At 34.2% G+C, this 24,007-nt stretch overlaps 1 protein-coding gene across 5 annotated transcripts in view; it reads right to left on the reverse strand.

Annotated features, from left to right (window-relative positions):
• CEP128 (centrosomal protein 128) overlaps nt 1–24,007 on the reverse strand; it is a 181,196-nt gene that overhangs the window by 115,516 nt on the left and 41,673 nt on the right. For all 5 annotated transcript variants that reach the window (XM_064658899.1, XM_064658900.1, XM_064658898.1 and 2 more), the window contains 4 exons: nt 18,940–19,104; nt 16,289–16,465; nt 14,643–14,702; nt 12,862–13,054 (listed from right to left, as the gene is read on the reverse strand). In XM_064658899.1, the coding sequence (XP_064514969.1) occupies nt 12,862–13,054; nt 14,643–14,702; nt 16,289–16,465; nt 18,940–19,104 (595 nt within the window). The remainder of the gene's footprint in view (nt 1–12,861; nt 13,055–14,642; nt 14,703–16,288; nt 16,466–18,939; nt 19,105–24,007) is intronic.

Below are 24,007 nucleotides of genomic sequence, written 5' to 3' on the forward strand. Positions count from 1 at the left end.
AACATGAAAAAGATATAAAGGTATTAGAGAGTGTCTGAAGGAGGGCTACAAAGGTGGTCAAGGGCCTTGAGGGGAAGCAATACAAGGAGCAGCTAAGATCACTTCATCTGTTTAGCCTGGAGGAGACTGAGGGGAGACCTCATTGCAGTCTACAACTTCCTCACGAAGGGAAGTGGAGGGGCAGACATTGATCTCTTCTCTGTGGTGACAAGTGACAGAACACAAGAGAATGGCCTGAAGCTGTGTCAGGGCAGGTTTAGGCTGGATGTTAAGAAAAGGTTCTTCACCCAGAGGGTGGTTGGGCATTGGAACAGGCTCCCCAGGGAAGTGGTTGCAGCACCAAGCCTGACAGAGTTCAAGAAGCATTTGGAGAATACTCTCAGGTACATGGTGAGATTCTCAGGGCTGTACGGTGCATGACAAGGACTTTGATGATCCTTGTGGGTCCCTTACAACCCAGGATATTCTACGATTCATTTAACTTATTTGTTGTTTTGGATGCTAGAAATTTTGGGACAATGTGGAAAAAAAAATGTTTCTTTTTGTTTCTGACACGATGTCTGGACTGTCAAAAACTTCTTTACATGTATAAATCTTGCTTCTAATTTACTTCCTTTGATAATTCTTCCTTATGTTTCATTCTGCTATTTCTCTTTATTATTTTCTTTTCACTTTGATTTGTATTTGATATAAATATTGATAAGTGAGCCATCTCTGATACTTCATTTAGAAAATTACTCCCAACATTTCTCTTGTCCCAAAAAACTGTCCTAAATTCTCCTCATTAGTTCTATAACCCAGTTCTATAACTCTCTATCAGTTCTATGTCCTAAATTCTCCTCATCAGTTCTACATAAATATCAGTGTCTGCCTTATAGTGAATTCAAAAGTTCAAGCATTGATATATTCACAGATGCAGTTTAAGTACACAAGATACTAGGCTGAGTTGCTGTAACCTCTTCTACAGTCCAAATATGACTGCATTGGAACAGTTTGTCTGAATATGAGATTAAATTTATTCAAAAAACTATACTACAAGGTTACCAAACAAAAAAATTATAGGTTCTAATGTGCTGCTTATATATTTTTAAGAGGTCTTTGTCAAAAGAATGAGAATTTTTTTTCCTGATTCTTACATGAAACTTTTGAGTTCTATTTCTGGCTCCTCACTCTTCCTGGGGAATTTTCTGAGCTTCATTTAAACACGGCTTAAGAAAATATTTCCCTATCTTCACAGAGCTGACGTGCACTTAAGTGAAGTGCACTGAAATTCATGCAAAATATTCCTATGAACATTCTTATGAATACAAAAGGTAACAATAGCACAAAATTTCATTATGTCTTAGCAACTGCCTAACTTATTACCTGGGAGAGAGACACTAAACTATGTCTACCATATCTATTTTGGACCACATTGATTCTCAGTTGGAAGCTACTGTAGGAGGAGTAAGAGGGAGAGTTGTGAGTATATATGTATTTAACATATCTTGAAGAACGGCTATAAGCATTCTGTTGTTTTCCTTTGAATGACTTTTACGTACTAGCAGACATGCTGTAGAGGATTCCAAAAACTCTTAAGGTGTCTAGTCAAAAAAAAAAAATCACTGAAGAACAGCTTCCCAAGCAAGCATCACTTCCTAGATGCTTTAGTACGTTTCATTAAGAAGCAGTTAGTGACATGGACAAATCAGAAGACTAAACTTGAAGTGATACAACAAAAACATCTCATTCTGAATCAAAGATGGTTCCATTATGAAAACGTGATCAAGGCATGGAATAATGGTTTTCTAGCTCAGTAGGGCTGCACTTACAAAGGTGTCTATATTTATGTATTATCAAGTTTTATATTTGTGTGTGTATATTTTCAATAAATAAATATACATATATTAAGGGGGTGTGCTCAAAAATTTTTTACTGATGGGGCATGCAATCAATAAAGTTTGGAGACTAGTGCTCAATATTTAGAGTCTTGAAACAATCTCACTTGTAACATTCTTTGTGTTCTGTGTAAAGTTGCATCAACAATCATCACGGCCATCTTAATAAAGATGCCAGTGATCAAACAAACCCGAAGGTTCAAATGCCAATATTTTTTTTTTCATTTAACATGCTCAAGTTAAAAATCCTGATAGAATATAGCAGGAAAACCCACCATTTTTACTGTCTATGCCCTCCTCTTACATGAGCTAGCGAACAATACCCTGTAAATAAACATTAACACATTCAACACAAAATCCAAACCTCAAACAATCAAAACAGTGAAATCCTTCTAATCATTGTAGCTTCTGGGTTATGCCTTCTACTTGCAGGCAAAAAACCAGAAATTTTTTTAAGTGCAATACGAACTTTCCTCATTTTTAGTACCATTAAATGTAGCAATAAAATATTATTTTAATTTCAGTACCAGGGAAAGCAGTTTCAAAGTTCATCTTGCTTATTATCAAAGATACATGTGGCAAAGAGAATTCATTAACACACATACACATGGTATTTGAACAGAAACACTTGATTTGGAGTAAGCTGTAATGCTTTTCTTTTGGCTACCATTTACTGAAATATCTATAAAAAGACTCCAACTCTTCTTTCAGACTATCATGAGCCTGGCATGACTTGACTACAATCACAGAAGTCTCTTTTCAGTTATAACTATGCAGTTTCTTTCAAGGAAAAAAATAAGATTTAAAACCCTAAAAATAAAGATAATTGAGGAAATAATTGAGATTTACTGAATTTAGAAACTATTTTGATACTCTAGAAACTCAAACAAAACACATGTCACAGTGACATGCTGAATTTCTGCCACTAAGCATTGTGTGATGATTATTAATGCTTAGAAGGCCTTAAATGATGATGTTTCAAAAATTACTTGATTCTATTTCAAGATGAAACAGTTATCCAGTATATAGGTGTTGATTACTCATGCAGCAGTAAAACTGCCAACCAGTGCTGGAAAGGAGGCAAAAATGTTCCTATTAGGAATAAATCTTGAGAACAGACTTTTTTTAGAAAATCTAATGAATGATGCTAGTGAATAAACACTTCAAATTTTACTTTACAAATTTGCTGAGGAGGCAGCAAACTTTAAGCCTAACAGTCAAAAAGTTCTTTACTTAAAAGAGATAGCTTCAAATAAGCTAATTTGAGTACTAATGACTATGTAATTACTCCTACTTCATGTCCCACAGAAGCCAGTGCAACCCCAACTGACATGGTGCCAGCACTAAATGTTCCAGTTCCACCAGATGTGGTCAGATCACATCAGAGATGGCATTTGCAGATTGCATTTTCCAAAAAGCACGGAGGTCTCTTTGCTCCCTGACTCCAGTTGGGCATTGCTCTTGCTTACTTTGTCCTGGTTTGACAAAATGGACAAACCTGGACCTCCATGAGGGTCTTAGTTCATTACGACAAGATCAGAGCATAATGGCAGAAACCAGACAGTCCTATGTGGCTAATATTGAGTCAAATATGATTAGAGGGGTCCAAAGAAGGGCAGACATGGAACAAGGGAAGGAGAAAGTACAAGAGAGGGTAGTGAGAGAAACAGAAGAATGAATTCAGTGATATTAAATGCCTCTGTGAATGGGAAACTGCAATTTGCCCCACTAACTCATGATTATTTTGAATTTGTACGTGTGACCTGTCATCACACCTCTGTTTGTAGCAGACCTATGCAAGATAACTGAACAATGGCTTTTTCTTCGACAGTTTTGATTAGAAACCCTACTGAATAACCTGGAAAGATAAACAACAACAAAAAAAATCATCACTATATAAAGAAAAATATAGTGAGAAATGTTCTCAAAGTGAGGCCTTTAAAATAGTTGACATTTTAAACAGAAAATACAGTTGAACATTCTGTTTTGTCACTGCATATAATATATAATTGTTACAATTCTCTCCTGAATGGAGAAACATTTCCTTTCTGATAATGAATAAAATTTTCCAGGAGTACACAGAAAGAAATTGAAACTTAATTTGTTTTCATTTACCAACTGCAAGTTTGAAAAGATAATTTGTCATTTCTTGTTTTAGAAAATTGTGTCGATATGTTTATGGGCATAGCAGCTACATAAAAATTATGTTATGGCATATATAAATGACAAAACAGGAAATTGAATGCCACTTTCTTCAGCGAGTTCTCTCTCTTAATATCCTAGGCTTTTCTTTTTTTTGATGTTTATCATCCCAACCATATTTATGCATAGCAGCAAATTTCCTTTTGGCTACATCTGAAAGGCAGCTGCATATCTTAATGGAAATATACAGAGAACTGATCTTGGACCTATTAGCTAAGGAACAGTCTAAGGGTATCAAGGTTTTTGCAGCAGCTAGTACAACTCATTTGAATTGAAGTAACTGGGCAAACCGAAGGAGGCAAAACAGAAAGCTTTTCTAGCCAAGGTCACTTGTTACTTGAGATGAGTAATTCTTTGGAACTTATAAGTGCATTTCTTAATTGGGCTGTTTGAAGATCAGAGCTAAACAATCCATTTTCAACGTTCGCAGAATAGGAGAGCAGATAACATAGGAAGCTCAAAGATACTGGTCTTGAAATTAAGTTTCCCTTCCAATCTCAGAAAAAAAGGGGATCTTTTAGCAGCTTGGACATTTTAATAAATCAGAGTAGTAAAGCACACAAAAGAGTTATAGCTCCACAGATTCTCTCCTTGATAAATGCTTTAAGAAAGCTTAATTCTGCTGCATGGCCCTATCTATCACTAAGAGCCAAACAGCTTCTAAGAAAACATTTACTTCAACAAAGCACATACACACAGAGGTTAGTATGGCTCATTGAAACCAAACATAATGCAGTTATAAAATACCCCATCTACCACACCCGCTCTAGAGGAAGATGGAAGAAACTAAGCTGTCAATTATGAAGAAAGCCATAATAGCAATGCTTATTTCTAATTTTCTCAGCTGTAGTTAGGTTTTGAGTTATTCCTTGGTGGGAAAATCTTGTTATTGTACTAGCAAGAAATGGCATCCTGTCTGGTCATTTGACCTCGCAAATGGAAGCATTTTTTCCATACAGCTAACATTCAAACATTCTTTGCAGAAAATCCCGCTCTGAGAGCTTCAAACTAATCAAGAAAGTAATGTTTCATGGCCAAGTCATCAACTGTAATTAAAATCAAGAAGACAAAATGTCTGTCCTGGCAGGTGAAGTATGTACAACATTTATTGATGTAGTATGTACATATGCATGAAATACATTTATATTTCAATGAATGTTTTCTTGGTTTTGCAATTTGTTTCTTTCTCTAGTGGTAGGTATCTCAATTTACCAGATATACTAAAACAAACAAAAAATCCACAACAAAATCTTGCTTAAAATGTTGGAATTTTGAAACAAGAATTAAGGTGATAAATTTTATGTTAAAATATTTTCCATTAAACAGATATTTACATACTGACAGTATATAATATTGCACAAAGGTGCTGATCAAATACTGGAAAATAAGTACTGCAATATGAACATCTGTATTTTAAAAAATAATTTTCAGAGTAGAAAGGTGGTGTAGAATCAAGAAATTAGACTGAAGAATAGGGGACCAAGCTTTATCCTCAGTTCTTTTTATTTTTTCTACATAACCAGGAGCTAGCATGTTGTCTCTATGACTCAGATACTGTATCTGTTTCAGCAAGAAAATAATTCTTTACAGCAACAATGTTTAGTTACAGTGCCTAATAACCTGATAACCTGCAACTGGAGTCCTTCAAAGTAGGCAGAAGAATGCAAATCTTGCATGACCTTATCCTAAAGACATAATAAGAGGCAGACAAGAAAAATACTGTGACTCTCTCTGCCCACAGTAAAGAAGATTCGGATATATGTGCCCATTATTACAAATCCATTTTTAATAAATTACAGAGAAGTATTTGTTAAATTCATAAAAACACTTTGTAGCTTATTGTTCTAATCACTGGTACTGTATGAACTATACAGTTAATTTGATTGTCTTATGTGACTTTAAAACATTTTTAAGGATTTTGCCTTTTAATTACAAAATATGTAAAGCATTTAAAAGTATCAATCACAGTTCCCATTTTGTTAAACCCAAACCAAGAAGGAAACAAAAGATAATTTCAGTTACAGACAGTTGTTACCCTGAACATGCTGATCAGAGTAAATATTCAACCTAGAAATTTGTCATATTTAAACCAGTAGAAGGAAAAATATGCTAGGAGATTAAATATCACATTTAATTTAATCTTTATATAGTAAAACCAAAACCAGCCAGTTTTTTTTTTCAAGGATTCACTTATAAAGTATATTCTGTAATTAAAATTATTTTCTTGTGTACAGCCAACATCAAGAATTGGTATTAGTGATGACCGAAGCTCTTCTTAAAATGAGAATTTTTTTAGTAGTGATATAGGACTTAAACTTCTATTCTCCAAATGGGCAATGTCATTAGCATTCACTTTAGGGAAAAAAGGGTTTTAAATAGCATATCAGCTGAATATAAAGGATATAAAAGCTGTTAACACAGCAATAAACTACACTGAAAAACATATTCTAATAGAGCCTGACAAAACCATTACACAAACTCTAATTTAGAAAGATATTGAATCTATAATATAGCAATATACAAGATTTCAAATACTTTTTTAATTTCAAGAGCTCTGGTATATTAAAATCTTGGGCAGTAATTTTTTTTTATTTCTGTTCAAATTTCCAACTTGATTAATCTGTATTTTTGACTAATATGACTTTGACTATGGCAATACATGAGAGGACCACAGAGCCCTTGGTTCAGTTTCATTTCATATAAAACAGCATCTTATTTAATTAAACAGGCATCTTATCAGATACTAAAGAGTTCCTTGGGGATGTTATTTCTACCTAAAGAAGACTGAGTGACAAAGAGTATGTTTCTGTAATATATTTCTCAGGAAAGTATTAAATTCAAGACAAGTGAAAGTGCCTGTGTTGGGATGGTTTTTGTTTTGGTTGAGTTTTTTTCTTTAATACCTGTAAATCAGTGATATCAATTTGGTATAGAAACACTACATAACCTGAAATCATGACAACATTTTCATACTAATTTCAAGCAGTCCTGATAAAGTTGTACAGTTGATTACAAGATTCTCTTTATTATGTAGTGTTAAACCATTGTTAAGTTATAACTGTGATTATATACAGTCCTATGCCATCGTTTCAACACCTGTATAAAACCTAAAACCCCAGTAGTTCATAGAACATCAGCTCTTTTAGCTTGGTTTAAAGAAGAAAGTCATTAATTCACAAAAGGAAGAAAATATTAAATAATAAATTCTAACTATTTAATATACACTAAATCCCCATCTCCCAGGTTACTTTTGTTAATATTGATTTAGTTTCCACTATGTACAGGTAAACCAAGAGGTAAAACTAATAAATTTAGTCTCTTACTGTTAGTGAGCACCACAAACTCAGCAACTTAATGTTTAAAGGACACATCATGCTTTCCAAACTATAAATCATACATAAGTTTCAGATACACATCTAGAGCATGTGGTTCAGAAAGAAAAAAGAAATCAAAGGAAGTCTTAAAAACATCTTAGCTACAGTTTGATCCCATCTCTTACCTTCTCTTTTTCACAATGGCAGCCATATTTTTATGAGTGCATAAAAAGATAATGGCAAAAGAAAACAGTTGCAGAAAAATACTAGATAATTACAGCAATCCATGTCCAGACTGATCTTTCCAGTTTTCTAGCACAAAAAAAACCCCCACAGGGTAAGATTTCCAAATTATTTGGGCTTATTTCCATTCTTCTAAGACTCTGAACGCAGGTTCATTTTGGCAAAGTTTAAAATAACTTAGAAGTCCTCCCTCCTCCTTCCCCCATCCCATTAAAAAAACCAAACATTACTTAAAGGGCAAGAGCACTATTAAGAAGAAATCAATTATTTTAATAGTAATAATATTTCAACTTTATGCATTTTGAAGTTCACCATGAAAACCAAGTATTATGGAGAGTTTCTTTGAAATCCTTCAGATTCCTTCCTGTATGTATGCATGCTTAAGAGTTTTTTCTACTTGATGTTCCCATTCACTGTTCAATAAGAGATGACCTGAAAATACCTTGTGATGTTTCTTGTTGCCACAGAAAGGACTGTGTTGTCATACAGGGGCAAAATGATGCAATATATGGGAAAAAGAAAATGAATGGGAAACAAACAAACAAAGCTGAAAGGGCAGAAGCAGTCTTAAAGGTATCTTCAGAACAGCACATGTACTTTACTACTAAATTAAACATAATACATCATAATAGAAAGATTTTATAATGTTTTGATTTTCACTGGTTTCCAATTTCATACTTTGCCTCAGTGTAAGTAACAGAAACTGTTCATTGTCAGTATATCTGCACTCAATATACTACACTGTTTCTGTATGTTAAATTTTTACACTTTCTGCTTTATTATTCCTGGCTCAAACAAAAACTGTACTTACTGACTATAAAATAGAAAAAAAGGGAATATAATTTGATAGATTAGGTTTTGTCAAAGTAATGTTTTACCTACATTTTGAATCAACTTTAACATAACAGGCTCTTTAGAGTCTACATTTTCCACAGCAGTTATGTAACAAATAATCCTTATGGAGCTTAGCAGAAAAAGAAAATTAAAATAAATGTATATCTTGCTTCAGAGATCACTTATCAAAATCTTTGTACTTATTTTCATCAAAAGTGATAAAACTAGCAGGTACCCGTATGATTCACGGAGATGACACCATCAGTAAAACCAGTTAAAATGTAAGTCTTCCAATATTTGATTTTTGTATCCTCAAATCTAAGACAATACACAATGACAAATGCATGAATGATAATCTTAATGCATAAACAAAACACAACTGACTTGCCCTGTATAGATTTGTGCTTGTAACATTAGTCTGTCATATCTGAGGACTAGTATTGTTACCTTCTTAAGCCTTACTTAGCAGTATAATCTACATCAGAGAAGTTCTAAATGTGTAACAATTTAAGTGTGATTACAGAGTATTACCTCAGTAGACACTGATAATTGGTACAGAATACGTCTTGCATCACCTGGGACTTTATGTAAAACACTCTTTGCAGAATATTATATCTCCAAATTAAATTAAATCAGTGTAAGGTCAGTATATGAGAGAAATGCACCTGCTCTCCTTACATCACTACAGCCTTATTAACATTGCTTTACAAAAAAAAGAACAGATACAGGTTTGCCAAATACATCACATCTTATTTTGCAAAACATTTCTTTGTTGACTATCCATGATAGTACTGATATTCTGAAGTAGCAGTACATTATCCTGAAACAAAACAACTGTGCAGACTCCATGTCTCACCACTACATACCACATTCTGTCTACCTTCTATACATGTCAATATATAACAAGAAGATTTTCTTGGAAAGGCAACTAAAGTAAATCTAAATCTCTAAGACCAATGGGTGCTCCCGGGACCAAATACAGACTTTCACTGATTTGAATGATAAGCTTTTCAGACTACCCAGAGTGCCTAGACCATATAAAAGGCAATAAATGAAAGAAATTTGGGCCAGGTCTTGGGTGGAATTTGTGAGTATGGTATTAAAAAGATAAGAAAAATAAAATCCTTCTTACCTAAATTAATTTTTAAACAGATCTGTAAGAACACTGGAATGCTCAATGATCCCAGAATGCAAATGAAACTTAATTAAGAAACTGGAATTTATACTTTTTGTTTCAGACTTCTGTTCATTTTGTTAAAATACTGAATATCTAGAGCAATGAATGCTATTGAAATAAATTTGATTGTAAGAACAAAATCACTTTAGGAGGAAAAATCCAATAAATTTTTATTTTTATCCAAGTTGTTACTTAATGAAATATCCCATTGTGTAGCATACTAGACAAGTACCTTGTTAAATAGTGAACTGTATCCAAAGTACAAATCTGCAAACCAGAAATCAGAACTCACATCCTCTTCAGTTCTACTTAATTTACAAATATGGCTAGACTTCTGAATTTCTATACTCTCCAGCATGGTACGCTTATCAAGAAGGAAAGAAAACTGCAGCTGACCTTGTAGCATCATCAGATAACTACGAAACTTCTGCTACTCTATAAACAATCCTGAAATTCTATGCTACAGGACTTCATTTGTCTTCATTCTCTATTCATTAACTCATGAATCTTTATGTTATCTTACTTGTATTTGTCAGGATTATACCACATGGACAGCCAGTTTATACCATCAAAGGTAGGACTGCGCTAATGTTAACACTTCTACAGAAACTCATAAGGAGGATGTAAAAGCCTACAATATCCTAGATGTTTACAAACACTTTGGTGAAGGGGAAAGACAAAAACCTACATAGTCAAAAGTTTTAGTAGATCTATTTGAGCTTATAAAAATTCCTTAAATGTGTTCATCAACAAAGCAATTTAAATAATTCATCCTACTTACTTTGGGTATGTCCACCAAAAATCTCTATTTTTATTCTTTCTCCCTAAAAAGCATGAATAAACTATAAAATCAGAACTATAATTGAAAGGAAATTAATAAATTAATTTCTTAAGAATACAATTTCTCTGTCTCATTTTCATAAGTTTTGATTTATGTAAACTTTAATTGAGTATTTTCAGACTATTTTCCTATAAAAGAGTAAATTGCATTACCATTATTTAAATTAGAAATAAAATTCAAAACAAAAATTAATCTTTTATGAATATTTTTAAGTGAAGACAGCAAGGAGGATATTTTGGGAAAATCCACCAGCAGCAGTCAAAGTCACCTATCTTCCTCTGTTGCTATCTTCGTACCCATGTGGCTCTGGATCCTTAGCATGTGTGTGCACCCTGACCCCAGGCTTTAAACCTAACACTGGCCTGCATTGTTGGCAACCTGTCCTCCTTTTTATAGTCCTATTTCTCATCCTCTATTGGGTTGAATTTTAAAGAATGTTTACTGGTTTCTGTTACATAGAAAACTTTAATAACTATGTAACTTATTTCTTTTTATTATCTACTTTTAACCAGCATCCACCTCTAGAAATAGACAAAGCAGAACTTAAAATTGCAAAAGTTGTAGTTTGTGAAGTAACAAACGAAACTGAGCATACTTGTAGGGGAAAAAGGCATGGCCCTTATAAATAGAAGGTATGAGACTACATAATATTTATTGTGCTCAGTGAATAGTATTACTTCTTAACACTCTTTTCAGTTTAATAATTTCCTATGATAACTTCACCTATAGGTTGAAATTTAAATGCAGGCTGTGAATTGTTCCACAAAACCTAAACCAAATAAGGTTCAAAAGAATTGAGAACTAAATAAGGTTTGTTTTATTTATTAAAAAAGGCAAATAAGGCCTCAGGGATATCATCTTAGCAGATAATTATTCCACTAAGCACTATTAATGTCATATAAGGGTTTGGGTGTCAACTTTTTAAAAAAATGAAGGATAATAGTAGAAACATTCAAGCTTGAAAGATCAAAACGTTCTCTTTCTAATTTTTTTGTAATTGGAGGAAGAAAATCTTGACAGAATTTTCTTATTCTTTTAAAACAAATAACCTGCATTGTTCTATAAAATATTTACAAGAATGTTTTTATTTGTTACTGCTGTTGTAGTGGTGGTTAAACCCCAGATGGCAACTAAGTACCATGCAGCCAACTGCTCACACACACAGACACTTGGTGGGATATGGAAGAGGATAAGAAAGAAGCTAAAACCCCCAGGATGAGATAAGAACAGTTTAAGAATTGAAATAAAATAAAATAATAAATAAAAACCTAATGAAAATAAAGTAATAAAACAAAATAAAATAAAAATAATACAATTGAAATGAAAAGGGAGACAACAAAAGCTAGAAATAAAAACAGAAACCCCCCAAGTCATGCGCTATACAATTGCTCACTGCTGAGTGATGCCCAGCCCATTCGTCAGCAGTGACTGGCTCCTCCTGGACAACTCTCCTGAGTTTATATACTGGGAATGATGTTCTGTAGTATGGAATATCCCTTTGGCCAGTTTGGGTCAGCTGTCCTGGCCATGCTCCCTCCCAGGTGCTTGTGAACCTGCTCGCTGGCAGAGCATGGGAAACTCAAAAGTCCTTTACTTAGGGTGTAACAACTAAACCGTCAGCGTGCTAACAACATTATTCTCGTACTAAATCCAAAACACTGCATGCTCCAGTTACTAGGAAGAAAATTGACTCTGTTCCTCCAAACCAGGCAGCTGTTTTATTTTCATTACATTTCATAAAACATTTTCAATAATAAGTCAGCTACTAGAAGCTATAACTACACTTACTAAAAGTTTACTCTCATCTGAGAGTCAACATAAAATGACAACTACCAAAATTATTAAAGAGAGTGCTTATTCTGTCCCATCATATCAGTATGGAGCCCTGAATAAAGGCCAAAACAAGCCTTTTAAAGAAAACACAAGAAGAAAACCTGAGAGGTAGCACCTTCCTTTGGAAACTGAGGTAATAGAATACAATCAAAGACTGTACCATGACACAGGGAGCTATGTAAACAGCAATCTAATTCACACTGCCTCAGACTCTTGTATATTCCTCTTTGCCCAGGTCATGGAATGTCTCAGATGGTACAGCTGAAAAATAATTTTTATATTCACTGTGCATGATGCAAACTCTTGTGTTATTCAGCCATTGTACTGGGTTGAAACATAGTTGATTATATTTGCCTTTTTTTGTCAGCAAGGGAAAACAAAAACCCCTAACTTTTTTCTTGGTTACCACTAGCAGATTATCAAATTACAGTTTTCAATAACTAATTGATTAAATATATCCAAATGTGTCATAGGAATTACAATTTATAAATTCTTTCTCCCTTTTATTAACAAAAATGAAAAATTGAACTAGCAACATACCTCTTTTTTCTCTGTGAACTTCTTCCAAAAGTTTTTCTTGTTTTTTTATCTGCTTAAAGAGAGACTGATGTTCAGTCTCCTTCATCTGTGTAAAGTGCTGGAGCTGTTCTCGGCTTTGCAGTAAGTAGCATCGCAGCTTTTTTTCCTTACTTTCTCTCTCCTTTACCTCCTCACACAGCCACTGAAGCTTAGTCTACATTAAAAAAATGGGACAATAAAAAGTAAAGAATTCTAATGAAAATAAGAGGACACAACCATTCACTGATCAAATTATCTTTGGAGTCAAAGATTAGTAATTTGTACCTATCACTGAATAATAATAACAACAGAAGGGGACATTCAGAGATTGAAAAACCAATACACTGATTTTCTTTTATATGATTTTATTTCTTTTTAAATCAGAAGCATGAGTTTCCTGTGTAAGTATGGAAATTCCAGTTGAACTAGTGCACACATAGACACCAAGAGATACTTCTTCCTTTCAGAATACCTTTCTCTCTCTATTTCATGTTGACAGAATTTAAAGCATTTATCCATTCTAAAAAAGTGACATCAATCCTTTCTGGTCAGCAGAAGTTAATATTTAAGGTTCACGTAGAGGAGAAAAATAAGAGCTCATCGATAAAGTCATGAACAATATAGTAAATCTAGAAGTGATCAAATGGAATACTTTTACACTGCCTATTTAAAACCAAAAGAAAATAAAAGTGGAATTTTAAGTAGTCATTCATTCTAGACTTCCCTCTAGCAGCTAAAGGAACTTAGGTGAGAAACATACGCAAATGATTTTAGGTGCTCTTTGAAAGTTCTTTTTAATAATATGTCTGTCACTTTTTCAGATGAAGAAAATACTTCTTGCATAACCTTTCTCCTTCAAATCTAATTTTATCTCTTCTATCTAGCGGTAGTCTTTCTTGGTCTACAAGTCTGACACAATAACCTTAAATTCTCTTACATGCAAACATTTACAATTTTTTTTCCTTAGGTCAATTCTCCTTTTCATATGAAGCAAAAAAAAAATAAAATTGAAGCTGTCTTCCACAGTTTCTTGTGATCTTCTCTGATCATGAGAAACTTATTTCTTTTAAAAGATATTGGATAAGAAATGTGTTTATGTGTGTGAGTTGGGGGAGCTGGAGGAAAGCTGCAAAATGAAAGGCAAGATTTATGAGTTACCAGTCATCACCTTGAAGATGTTTTCAAGCATGTTTGCACACACATTATAGGATTCAAAAGATTCAAACAAAGAGGAAAGGAAAATAGTTCATTTCACAAGAATCTAATCTAATATCTTTTAGATTTAATTAATAACAGTCTTATTTTAAATAATTTCTTGTCTTGTGATAATGCTGCAAGAGAAACTTAACCTGACAACTACATTCTCATGTTTTCATTGTCTGAAAATAATTGAAACAGATCTAAAGGCTCTCACTGCAGTTACTTCAATGCATTTTTTTGTGAAAATAACATTGTTATTTATTTTGCTATAGAGACAGCTATTTCTTGTTGAAAAATTTGGAAAATTATTCCATCAGTTGAAGTAACAGTCTGGGAATACCAGAATTATTGCCAAAAGTGCCTTTTCAAACACACTTTCAACTGATTCAGACCCATCCATTCACAGACTCATCCACTCACTCAATTGTTAGGGTTGAAAAGAACCTTAAAGATCATCTAGTTCCAACCCCCTGACATGTGCAGGGACACCTCCCACTATTTCAGGGTGCACAACTGTTGGATATTAGCTTATTCAGTAAAATTTCAGGAGGTTTGACTATTACCTTTGTTTCTGCTAACCAGCGATGAGGATCATTCAGAACTGTTGGTGTAAGTGATATTGCCTATGGAAAAGAATGAAAGAAAGACATAAAAATGGGAATGAGACATAGAAAGGAGAAAGTGTTTTCTGCTTACTGGAAATTAATCAAACAAATCATTTTTTGTCTGGAAAGATTAAGCCTAGTATTTAACTTCTCTTAATACAAGTATTTATCCATCAAATTCCTCATTGCTCACCTCAGTTGCAGTGCCAACTTCTTGAAGCAAAGAACTTGTATGAAACCTTTTAGAAACCTTGCCAATATCTAAAGTATTGGGGTAGAGGAAAATACAGTAAAGAAACCTTCTTACCTTCTTTAAAAAAAAAAAAAATCATACCAGGCACCACAAAACTGTTTAACATTTGTTTTCATATTTGCTGTCTAGTCAAAAATTCAGATTCAAAACTGGTTTAACTTTGTCACTGGTCAAAACTTAGAGGGGATAAATAAGAAGAATTGTATCAGAGATCTACAAAACTTTATCCAGAAGCCAAAGATTCAGCAGGAGGTGGGAAGCAAGTCCAAGAAGGCATGGTTCAATGATCAAGAATGTGGCAACTATACCAGATAAAGATTTAATAAAAAAAAACTTATATGTAAGGATACAGAGCAGAAAGCTTGTTTACCAAATACTTTTTCTTAGAATTTTCATCTGTTTTTGTGGTGCAACATCCCAGCTCCATAGGTAAGTGGAGAAATGGTGTCAATGGTGAAAAATTCCTGTTTGAAAAGCAGCCCAGCCCAATCAAGTGACCAGCAACTACAAAGTATCCTCTGTTTAAACCGCAAAATAGAAAAAGATGTAATCTGAGTGTACTCTGGAAAAAGCCACCAGGTCAAGCATTTGTGAATGTCCAAAATGCTACTGAGTGTGGCGACAAGCTGAGTCAGACTCTGTTTTCTTTATTCTCAGCAATGTACAATGTTGATTTAAGAGGATTAGTCTTGTAGAATCATGTGCAGGGAGGAAGAGTGGTTTCTGTACCTGGGGAGCAAACCAGAATGGTCAGGAGAAAAGCTAGAGGGAGACAGGGGTTGCAGAAGAAGTAATAAAATAGCGAAGAAAAAATTACAGCAAGCTACCAGTTTCCTGAAAATCTGAGTCAGAGTTTTCTGGATACAAGGACCTGCTCCCCAGAAGAGGAAATTATAAATTCTTTTCATTTCCAGCATTTACTTCTCTACTTAAAAAACAAAGCATCTAAATGAATTTTAACAACAGTTTTCTTTCATTTTCCCCCAACTTTAAACGCATTTTAGGTCTTCCTTGGGGACTTCCCAACTCTAGGAACATGGCCTAGGAAAACCTGCCTCAAAACTCTGGCTGATGTAAGGTCCTCTCACTAAAGCAAAAGCAGAACTATTAAAAAAGAAATTGCAAAAGAAAGCAGTACTGGTAATATATGAACAGATCTTCCTAGAATCCCATTCTAATACCTAGCAATGTCTCTCTGAACCACCTAAATATCCATAATGCTATTGTCCATAAATTATCTGTACAGTTAAGTAATAGGTGACAACAATGAATACAAGTTCTACTACAAATTTCATTAATAACAAAGCCTGCAGCTTAAACTTAGAATTACTAAGTTAAAACTTAGAATTACTTTGAGTTTTTCCACAGAGTCCCGAGAAAAAATTTCACAAGCAGAATCAATTTCACTTCCTATCATGGAGAGAATGGATTGCTGTTCCATTTCTAAGTGACGCAGCTGATCCTTAAACTGCAGTCTGGCCTCACTCATCTTTCTCAAATGATCTTCCTCATTGCTGATCTGTTTTTCCTGGAGTGAAAGAGGAAAAACAAAACAAAGAGAAATTACTGCATTAGTAATATAACATACATCATTAGCAATATATCTTTCAATCTTATAATCACAATATACTCATTCATGCAAAGTTCAATTCCTTGCCACGGGAAAACAATACCTTTCTTTAGCACTCATAAGTTCTTCTCTTGATTCTCCCCCTTCTCTTGTAAATCAGTTATGAAGAAACTGCTACCAAATCCAAACTCAACAATCAAAAAGCTTATTTTCAAAGTCAAAAATAAACATTCTATTACAAATCTCCTTCTCACAAGTAGAGAGCCCATAACAAATACTTATTATCTTTTGCCATGAACCAGTTACAAGCATCTAATCTCTATCATCAGAGAAGAGATCCCTATAGGTAAATTTTATTGGCGGTCAGTGTGCTCTCAAAGGAAAACTACTCAAAAAATATCTCATAGGACAGTGAGTAGCACTAAAGAAAGCATTTTAACTTATCTAATGTCAGAAAGTTCATTAAATATGTTAGATGTGTTTTTAAAATTCAGATTCACTTCTTTTATATCTGTGATAGCGCCACCATGTAAAACTGAAGAAAACCTCTGGCAGATTACACAAAACATTGAATTATGCATTGTAATTAATATTAAAAAAATCCTCATCTTGTGAGAAAAAGTGATATTGAAACACACCTGTCTGCTGCAGAGATCAGGAGGATGTAGTGCAGTGAAGGGCAAACACTTTAACAGGAATATTTTAGTGTATGCAAGTGCACTGAGAATGGTGAGAAGAGTAAGAATAATAATTATGAAACTTTATTAATTGTGGACCTTCACAATGACAAGGTAAAACTGTTTAAAGTGTATTTGTTGGAAATCTTCACACACTGCTCTTATGAGACACCAGTATGGAGCTAGGTATGTCTAACATACAGGTTCTGTGAATGGGATACATATGGGATCACGGAATCATTTAGGTTGGAAAAGAACTCTAAGATCATTGAATCCACTGCAAATCCTGCCCTGCCAAGTCAACCACACCTGAGTACCACATCTACATCTTTTAAATAGGGGATGGTGACTCAACCACTTCCCTGGGAATCCTCTTCCAATGTGTGAATAAATTTTTCCTAATACCCAATCTAAACCTCCCCTGGACATCTTGAGGTTATGTCCTCTTGTCCTCTTTGGGAGAAGAGACCAACACCCTCCTTGCTACCTCCTTTCATGAGGTTGTATACATATTTATGCATAGGTGTTACTTCTACTAGCAAAATAGGTGTTTTTAATGCAGGTGACCTACAAATGTGAAAACACATACCTGATAAACAGTCTGATTTTTTCATTTAAATAACACAAAAGTACTTGAATTAGTAGTTTTTTCAAACTGAAGGAAGATTTTTAAGATGCACAGATTTCAGTATTTCTGTACTATGAAAATGACAGTTGAAATAGCAGTTCTGACCTACATCAGTACTATGAAAGTTATAGGATCATATTATATGTTTTCAGTGCCAGTATTTTGTTATGTCATTAATCACTGAACAGAGTCCATCACATGTCAATGCCACTATGCTAGTTTGAGATTTCTCAAGAGGTGATATTATTTACTCCATCCTAACACTCCTTCTGACAATCCACAACAAAACCACAACAGTAAATATTTTCTTAAGTTAACCAATTAATGTAATCAAGTAGAACTCTCCTTCTGCATTTACCTTCAAGGGCTGAGATAATAGGATTGTGTTCTCAAAAGCTTCTACATTCTTTTTCAGTTCAGAGACAAAAACTTGGTCTAAAAACTGTATCTTCCCAACATTAGGTAAGGTTGGAGCTAGTTCACAACCAACTAAAGAAGCCTATGTACACTCCTACAAACATATTTCCTGAATAATAGATATTCTAGCACTAAAATGCCAACCTAGAAAAAACATATTTTGAATTTTCATTTGAGGTACTTTTTATTAGTCTGACAAGTTGAGCTTTTAAAACACTTCCTATTAGTTTAACAAGCTAAAGAAATGCCAGGCTTAAGATTTTTCTATCTCCATACTTCAAAAACCAAAAATCTTCCACTCCAACATTAGTCAGAATTTCTTTTACTGTGCTTACATTCCACCTACTTCAAATTAGCTCTAAATTATTCATAACTGCACTGCATCTTTAAGAAAAATGTGAAGAAAACAAGAAGTGGTTGGTTAAACAGTTGTTAGTTACCTATATTAGATATCAGGGAGGAACAGGATTTATATTTCAAGTCTGAAATAGTATTACTGAATCTTTGGAGGATACAATTCATAACCCAGCCAAAGCAGTTTTGTCTTCTTTCACTTATACTGAAATTGTGTACTACAGTATGATTGGGTATATTCTTTAATACATACATGTATTTTTTTAAATTTAAATTTACCATCTATTTCTATAATCCATCACTTATTTTAGGTATTTATCAGCAGAGAGACCAAAGGTTAAACCAGTTAACTTTACCTTTTTCTCCAGTTCTTGTTCTACAAACTCACATTTCCGTTTTAGTTTTATATTTTCTTCTTCATTTTGGGTTAATTCTTCTGTCAATTTATCACACTCAACTTTTATCTTCTCCAGTTGTCGACACTGAGTCTTGACTATGTTTTTCTCTTCTAAAAGTTCCATCTGATGGTAAAGGGAAAATGGATTACAAAGTCACTCTATGGGTTATTTTAAAACACACCCAGACTCTAAAGTTTTAAATCAGTGGAAGATTATTACTGAATGATAACTCAATTTAATTTTTACATTTAAGTTATATTAAGTGTAATCACTTATCTGAACATGGAAAATATGTATCATAGAGTTGTAGAACCATATAGTGTCTTAAAAGCAGTAAAAAGAAGTCTCAGATTCTACATTTCAACTCTGCTACACTCATCAGCTTACATCACTTTGAGAAGCCTAGTATTTATGCAACTTTTCCATTACTGAAATAATTTGGAATCAGAAAGTCTAAAACTATCATTTTATTTCAGGAACTAATACTGAATTTATACCGGCAAGGAAACAACTGCAAAGATTTAGTATTTTTAATTTCTAAAATTGTGTCAGTTTAATGCTATTATAGTGCAGGGTTAACACTGTTCATGAAAACACTGCAGAGAAAAATGAAGAAAACATTTAAGGGCCTTGAAAGCCCTGAGAGTGAGTGAATAAAGTATATTTGTTTCCAGAGCAAAAGATAACTGACTGAAAATGACAGGCTTGAGAAATTCTCTAGAATATCTAGAAAATAAATAAAAAAAACCCAAAAAAACAAAAAACAACAAAAACCCCCAACCACAAAACCAAGAAGCAAATTAACATGCATATTACTCAAACCAGTTTCATATTAGATAAGTTGTGGGATGCAGTTACGCACAAATAAACCTGCAAAGTAAATTCCTTTCTGAGGAAAAGCAAAAATTCTATTTCCCAATTACACTATAAATATAACTCCTCTGAGGAAGAAGGGTAAGGAGAGAGGTTTTATGAGTTAATTTAGATGCTGAAGCTAACAGAGTACATACAGAAACTCTTCCGAAGGAAAATTTGAGAAAGAACTTTGGCATCCAAGGTGTACAAAGACTTATGACCACAAAGACAAGTCTGCAGTGCCCAAAACATTTTCTGTGAATATGCTTACAAAATCAACTTTTCAATTCCTACCAAAGGTAATTGCATTATAATGTCTTTGCAGATGGAGACAATGCAAGAACAAAATTCCTCACTTGTATTACCTTTGAGACACAATGGACAAAGTTAAATTTTATTGATTTTCAGTATGGACAAGGCAGATGTGACCATAATTTAATTGATCTTTATTGAATCCAATTTCCACACCTGACAATCTTCAGGAAAATAAGAACTACACACTTAGAAAATGTATAGAAAACAATTGAAAAAGAAATACATGTACAGAATTTTATACGTATAGATAACACAACTCTATATAACCTTAAAGATTAATACTTCAGATACTTCAACACTGTCAGGCATAAGGACATTTTGCAAGGGTATTTTTAAAGCATATGTTGTAAAATTAGGGGATAGATTCAGAGCTTCTGAGCACATAGCCAAACAGGGACCACTAAGCAAACAACCTTCCTATGCCTAGTGTACCTATCATTTTAAATAATAAATAAGACATCATAGGGGCATTGATTGTGAATCATTTAGGATGTTCTAGCAGAAACTGAATTAAAAGCTAAAGTACCAGAACCTCAGTAATGAAACAGTAAGATCCTTCTTAACACTGACATCTCATACAAAATTTTATTTTCTTCTCCAGTCCTATTGCGTCATACATTATTCTTATGGTACCTTCCCTACTACCCCAAAACTACTTAACCACTTAATATTTTTTCAGTCCAGTGCAGCACTACAGAGAACCAAGCAAAAGTGAGGCAGAAACTACCATACAGAGGAGGTAAGAACTGCAAGAATCAAAAGTCACCTCTTTTTACAACCTATGCAGCAGTTAGTCCTCTAAACTTTGATTTCCTGAAAGTAATTCATAAATGCATCCTCTTTTAAGGCTTTGGGTCCTACAAATATTTTAAATTTCCATTTACTCCTCAAGTGTCTCCCAAATGACCTTTTTTTTTAAAGCTTTAACTATCTTTGGATAGGATAATGTATGTTTCTTTTCAAAAACAGTTACAAAGGTTGGATGAGGCTGAGGCATAAGGGCAAGATTATTACTGTAAAAGACAATTGGTTGCTGGGTACAAAAACTTACACCAGCCTCAAAAAAACCCCAGAATAATAGGTTAAAAAAACCCCAGCCTTTTCTGCTGGATTTCCCTAAACTCTACCCTAACCCCACAATATTTAAATACAAAGAAAAAAAGATAAAATGCATTTAAGTTTACCTTAATTTGGAAGAAAAGTATGTCCATAAAATTGGAATCCAATTGCCATGTAATGATGAGTTCAGACAAAAAGTAACAAAATCACCTGCAGGATGATATGTTCTCATCAGATCTTCCTACAGACGGGTATAATGTTCTTTTTTGTTTTATTTACAATCTTGATTCTCTCAATCAAGAGAATCTTGTGCATTAACATTTTGTATACTTCAAAAAAAGTTGCCTACTCTAATATCTTGGAAAATTCATCTCCCTCAAACCCTCTGCTCTTAAAAAAATGTATGTAGATTTAGGATTCTGGGAAAGTCATGGCACTGTAAATGAAATAAGGAAGTTAATTTTTTTCATATTCTGTTTAGGTTCAACAATCAGTAAAATATCAAGGTTCTTACCATAAGATTTGCCATTTCATAGAAGAACACAGTCACAATCAACCAATTTCTTTTCTAGGACCCAAAATATACTTTCCTTTTCTCTCCTGTCAAATGTACACTCTTAATTTCAGAGTCATTATCAAAGACAAAACACATATTTCAACAGATCATTTAAATAATGCTATACACATGAAAAATTAAGTCCTCTGTGTTAAACAGTGCTGTCAAAATATTTGGTTTTAATGATCCTTCCACTAACAATCATCTAGTTTTCTTTTTATTGCTATCTTCATTAAATGGTTTCTGTGGTACCAGATGCTTAAGAATTACTGTCAATTCTTATATCCATATATGGTACATTATATCTTATATCTTTAATGGTATATTAAATAACTAAATATCCTTTCTAAGTTATGTCAATTCATAACTGCAAAATATGTAGGAAAGATGCATTTTTAACAAGTATATTTGTGATAATATAAAGGAAAAATATGCTTGCATTACTTATGATGAAGTAGATCATGAATTACTTAAGCTTTGATTAAGCATTTCATAGCTTTTTTATGGTTAAATTGATAGAATTTTGACGAGCAAATTTGTAATTTAACGGGACTCAGGTGAAAACTATATATATACAATGCTTCAGAAGTCACTCATAACATGTTGGTAATTTACAACTTACGTGGAAAACCAACATCTCCATTAAAATAACTATAAAATTTAATATTATTATTATTATAAACATCTACATATATATATTTAACCATGTAATCAAAATTCTTTCAATAGAAGTGCAATGTAAACTTACACAGCTGTTGACAGTTAACTGCAGTTTAGAGCACTTCAACTTAACTTTTCAAGTTTATTCAGAGCACTTAAAGCCACTAAAATGCTTGTTTTCTTTCCAAAGCAATAGCTTTATATCAGAAGCAAATGATACAAACTAAAGACATTAATTTGCTTCTTCATTAATAAAATGCTATATTTCATCATTTGCTATATAAACACTTCTCTGAGAAATTCTACAGATATGGGTAATTCTAAAACTTTTTGAAATAGAAACAACTCTCAAAATTAAACTTAACCAGAGTTACACATCATTACTATTCACATTCTGAAAGTATTTCCAGATACAATGACAGTACTTCTGCATTATGCAATTTAAACATCATAGAATCATAGAATGGTTTGGGTTGGAAGGGACATTAACAACCATCTCCTTCCAACTCCCCTGCCATGGGCAGGGACATCTTCCACCAGACCATGTTGCTCAGAGCCCCATCAAACCTGGCCTTGAACACTTCCAGAGATAGGGCATCCACAACTTCTCTGGGCTACCTGTTCCAGTGCTTCACCACACTCACAGTAAAGAATTTTTCCCTAATATCTAATCTAAACCTACTGCTTTTCAGTTTGAAGCCATTTCCCCTTGTCCTTTCATTATATGCCCTTGTAAAAAGTCTCTCTCCATCTTTCTTGTAGGCTCCTTTCAGATCCTGGAAGGAGGGCACCCCAAAGCCTTCTCTTTCCTAGGCCCAATTCTCTCAGCCTTCACTACAAGAGAGTTGCTCCATCCCTCTATCAGCTTGGTGACCCTCCTCTGGACTTGTGCCAACAGGTCCTTGTCCTTCCTGTGCCGGGGACCCGCAGCTGTATGCAGCACTCCAAGTTGGGTCTCACAAGAGCAAAGTAGAGGGGCAGAATCACCTTCCTCGACCTGCTGGCCACATTTCTTTTGATGCAGCCCAGGACACAATTGGCTTTCTGGGCTGCAAGTGCACATTGCTGGGTCATGTCCAGCCTCTCATCCACCAGCACCCCCAAGTCCTTCTCAGCAGGGCTGCTCTCGATCTGTTCCTCCCTCAGCCTGTATTGATATCAGGGGCTGCCCTGACCCAGGTGCAGCACCTTGCACTCAGTCTTGTTAAACCTCATGAGGTTCCCATGGGCCCACATCTTGAGCTTGTCCAGGTCCCTCTAGATGGCATCCCATCCTTCAGGTGTGACATCTGCACCACTCAGCTTGGTGACATCTGCAAATTTGTTTAGGATGCATTTGGTCCCTTCACATATGTCATTAATGAAGATATTTAACAGCGCTGGTCCAAATACAGAAAAGATACCACTTGTCACTGATGTCCATTGGGACTCTGAGCCACTGATCGCTGCTCTCGGGATTCAACCAATACCTTACCCACCTAACAGTCCACCCACCAAATCCATCTCTCTCCAATTTAAAGAGAAGGATGTGACTGTAGGAGCAGAAGAGTTTCGGAAGAAATATCAAGGAGGGAGAGCTTA

This window comes from Pseudopipra pipra, chromosome 6 (assembly GCF_036250125.1).
Source record: "Pseudopipra pipra isolate bDixPip1 chromosome 6, bDixPip1.hap1, whole genome shotgun sequence".
Lineage (NCBI taxonomy): Eukaryota > Metazoa > Chordata > Aves > Passeriformes > Pipridae > Pseudopipra > Pseudopipra pipra.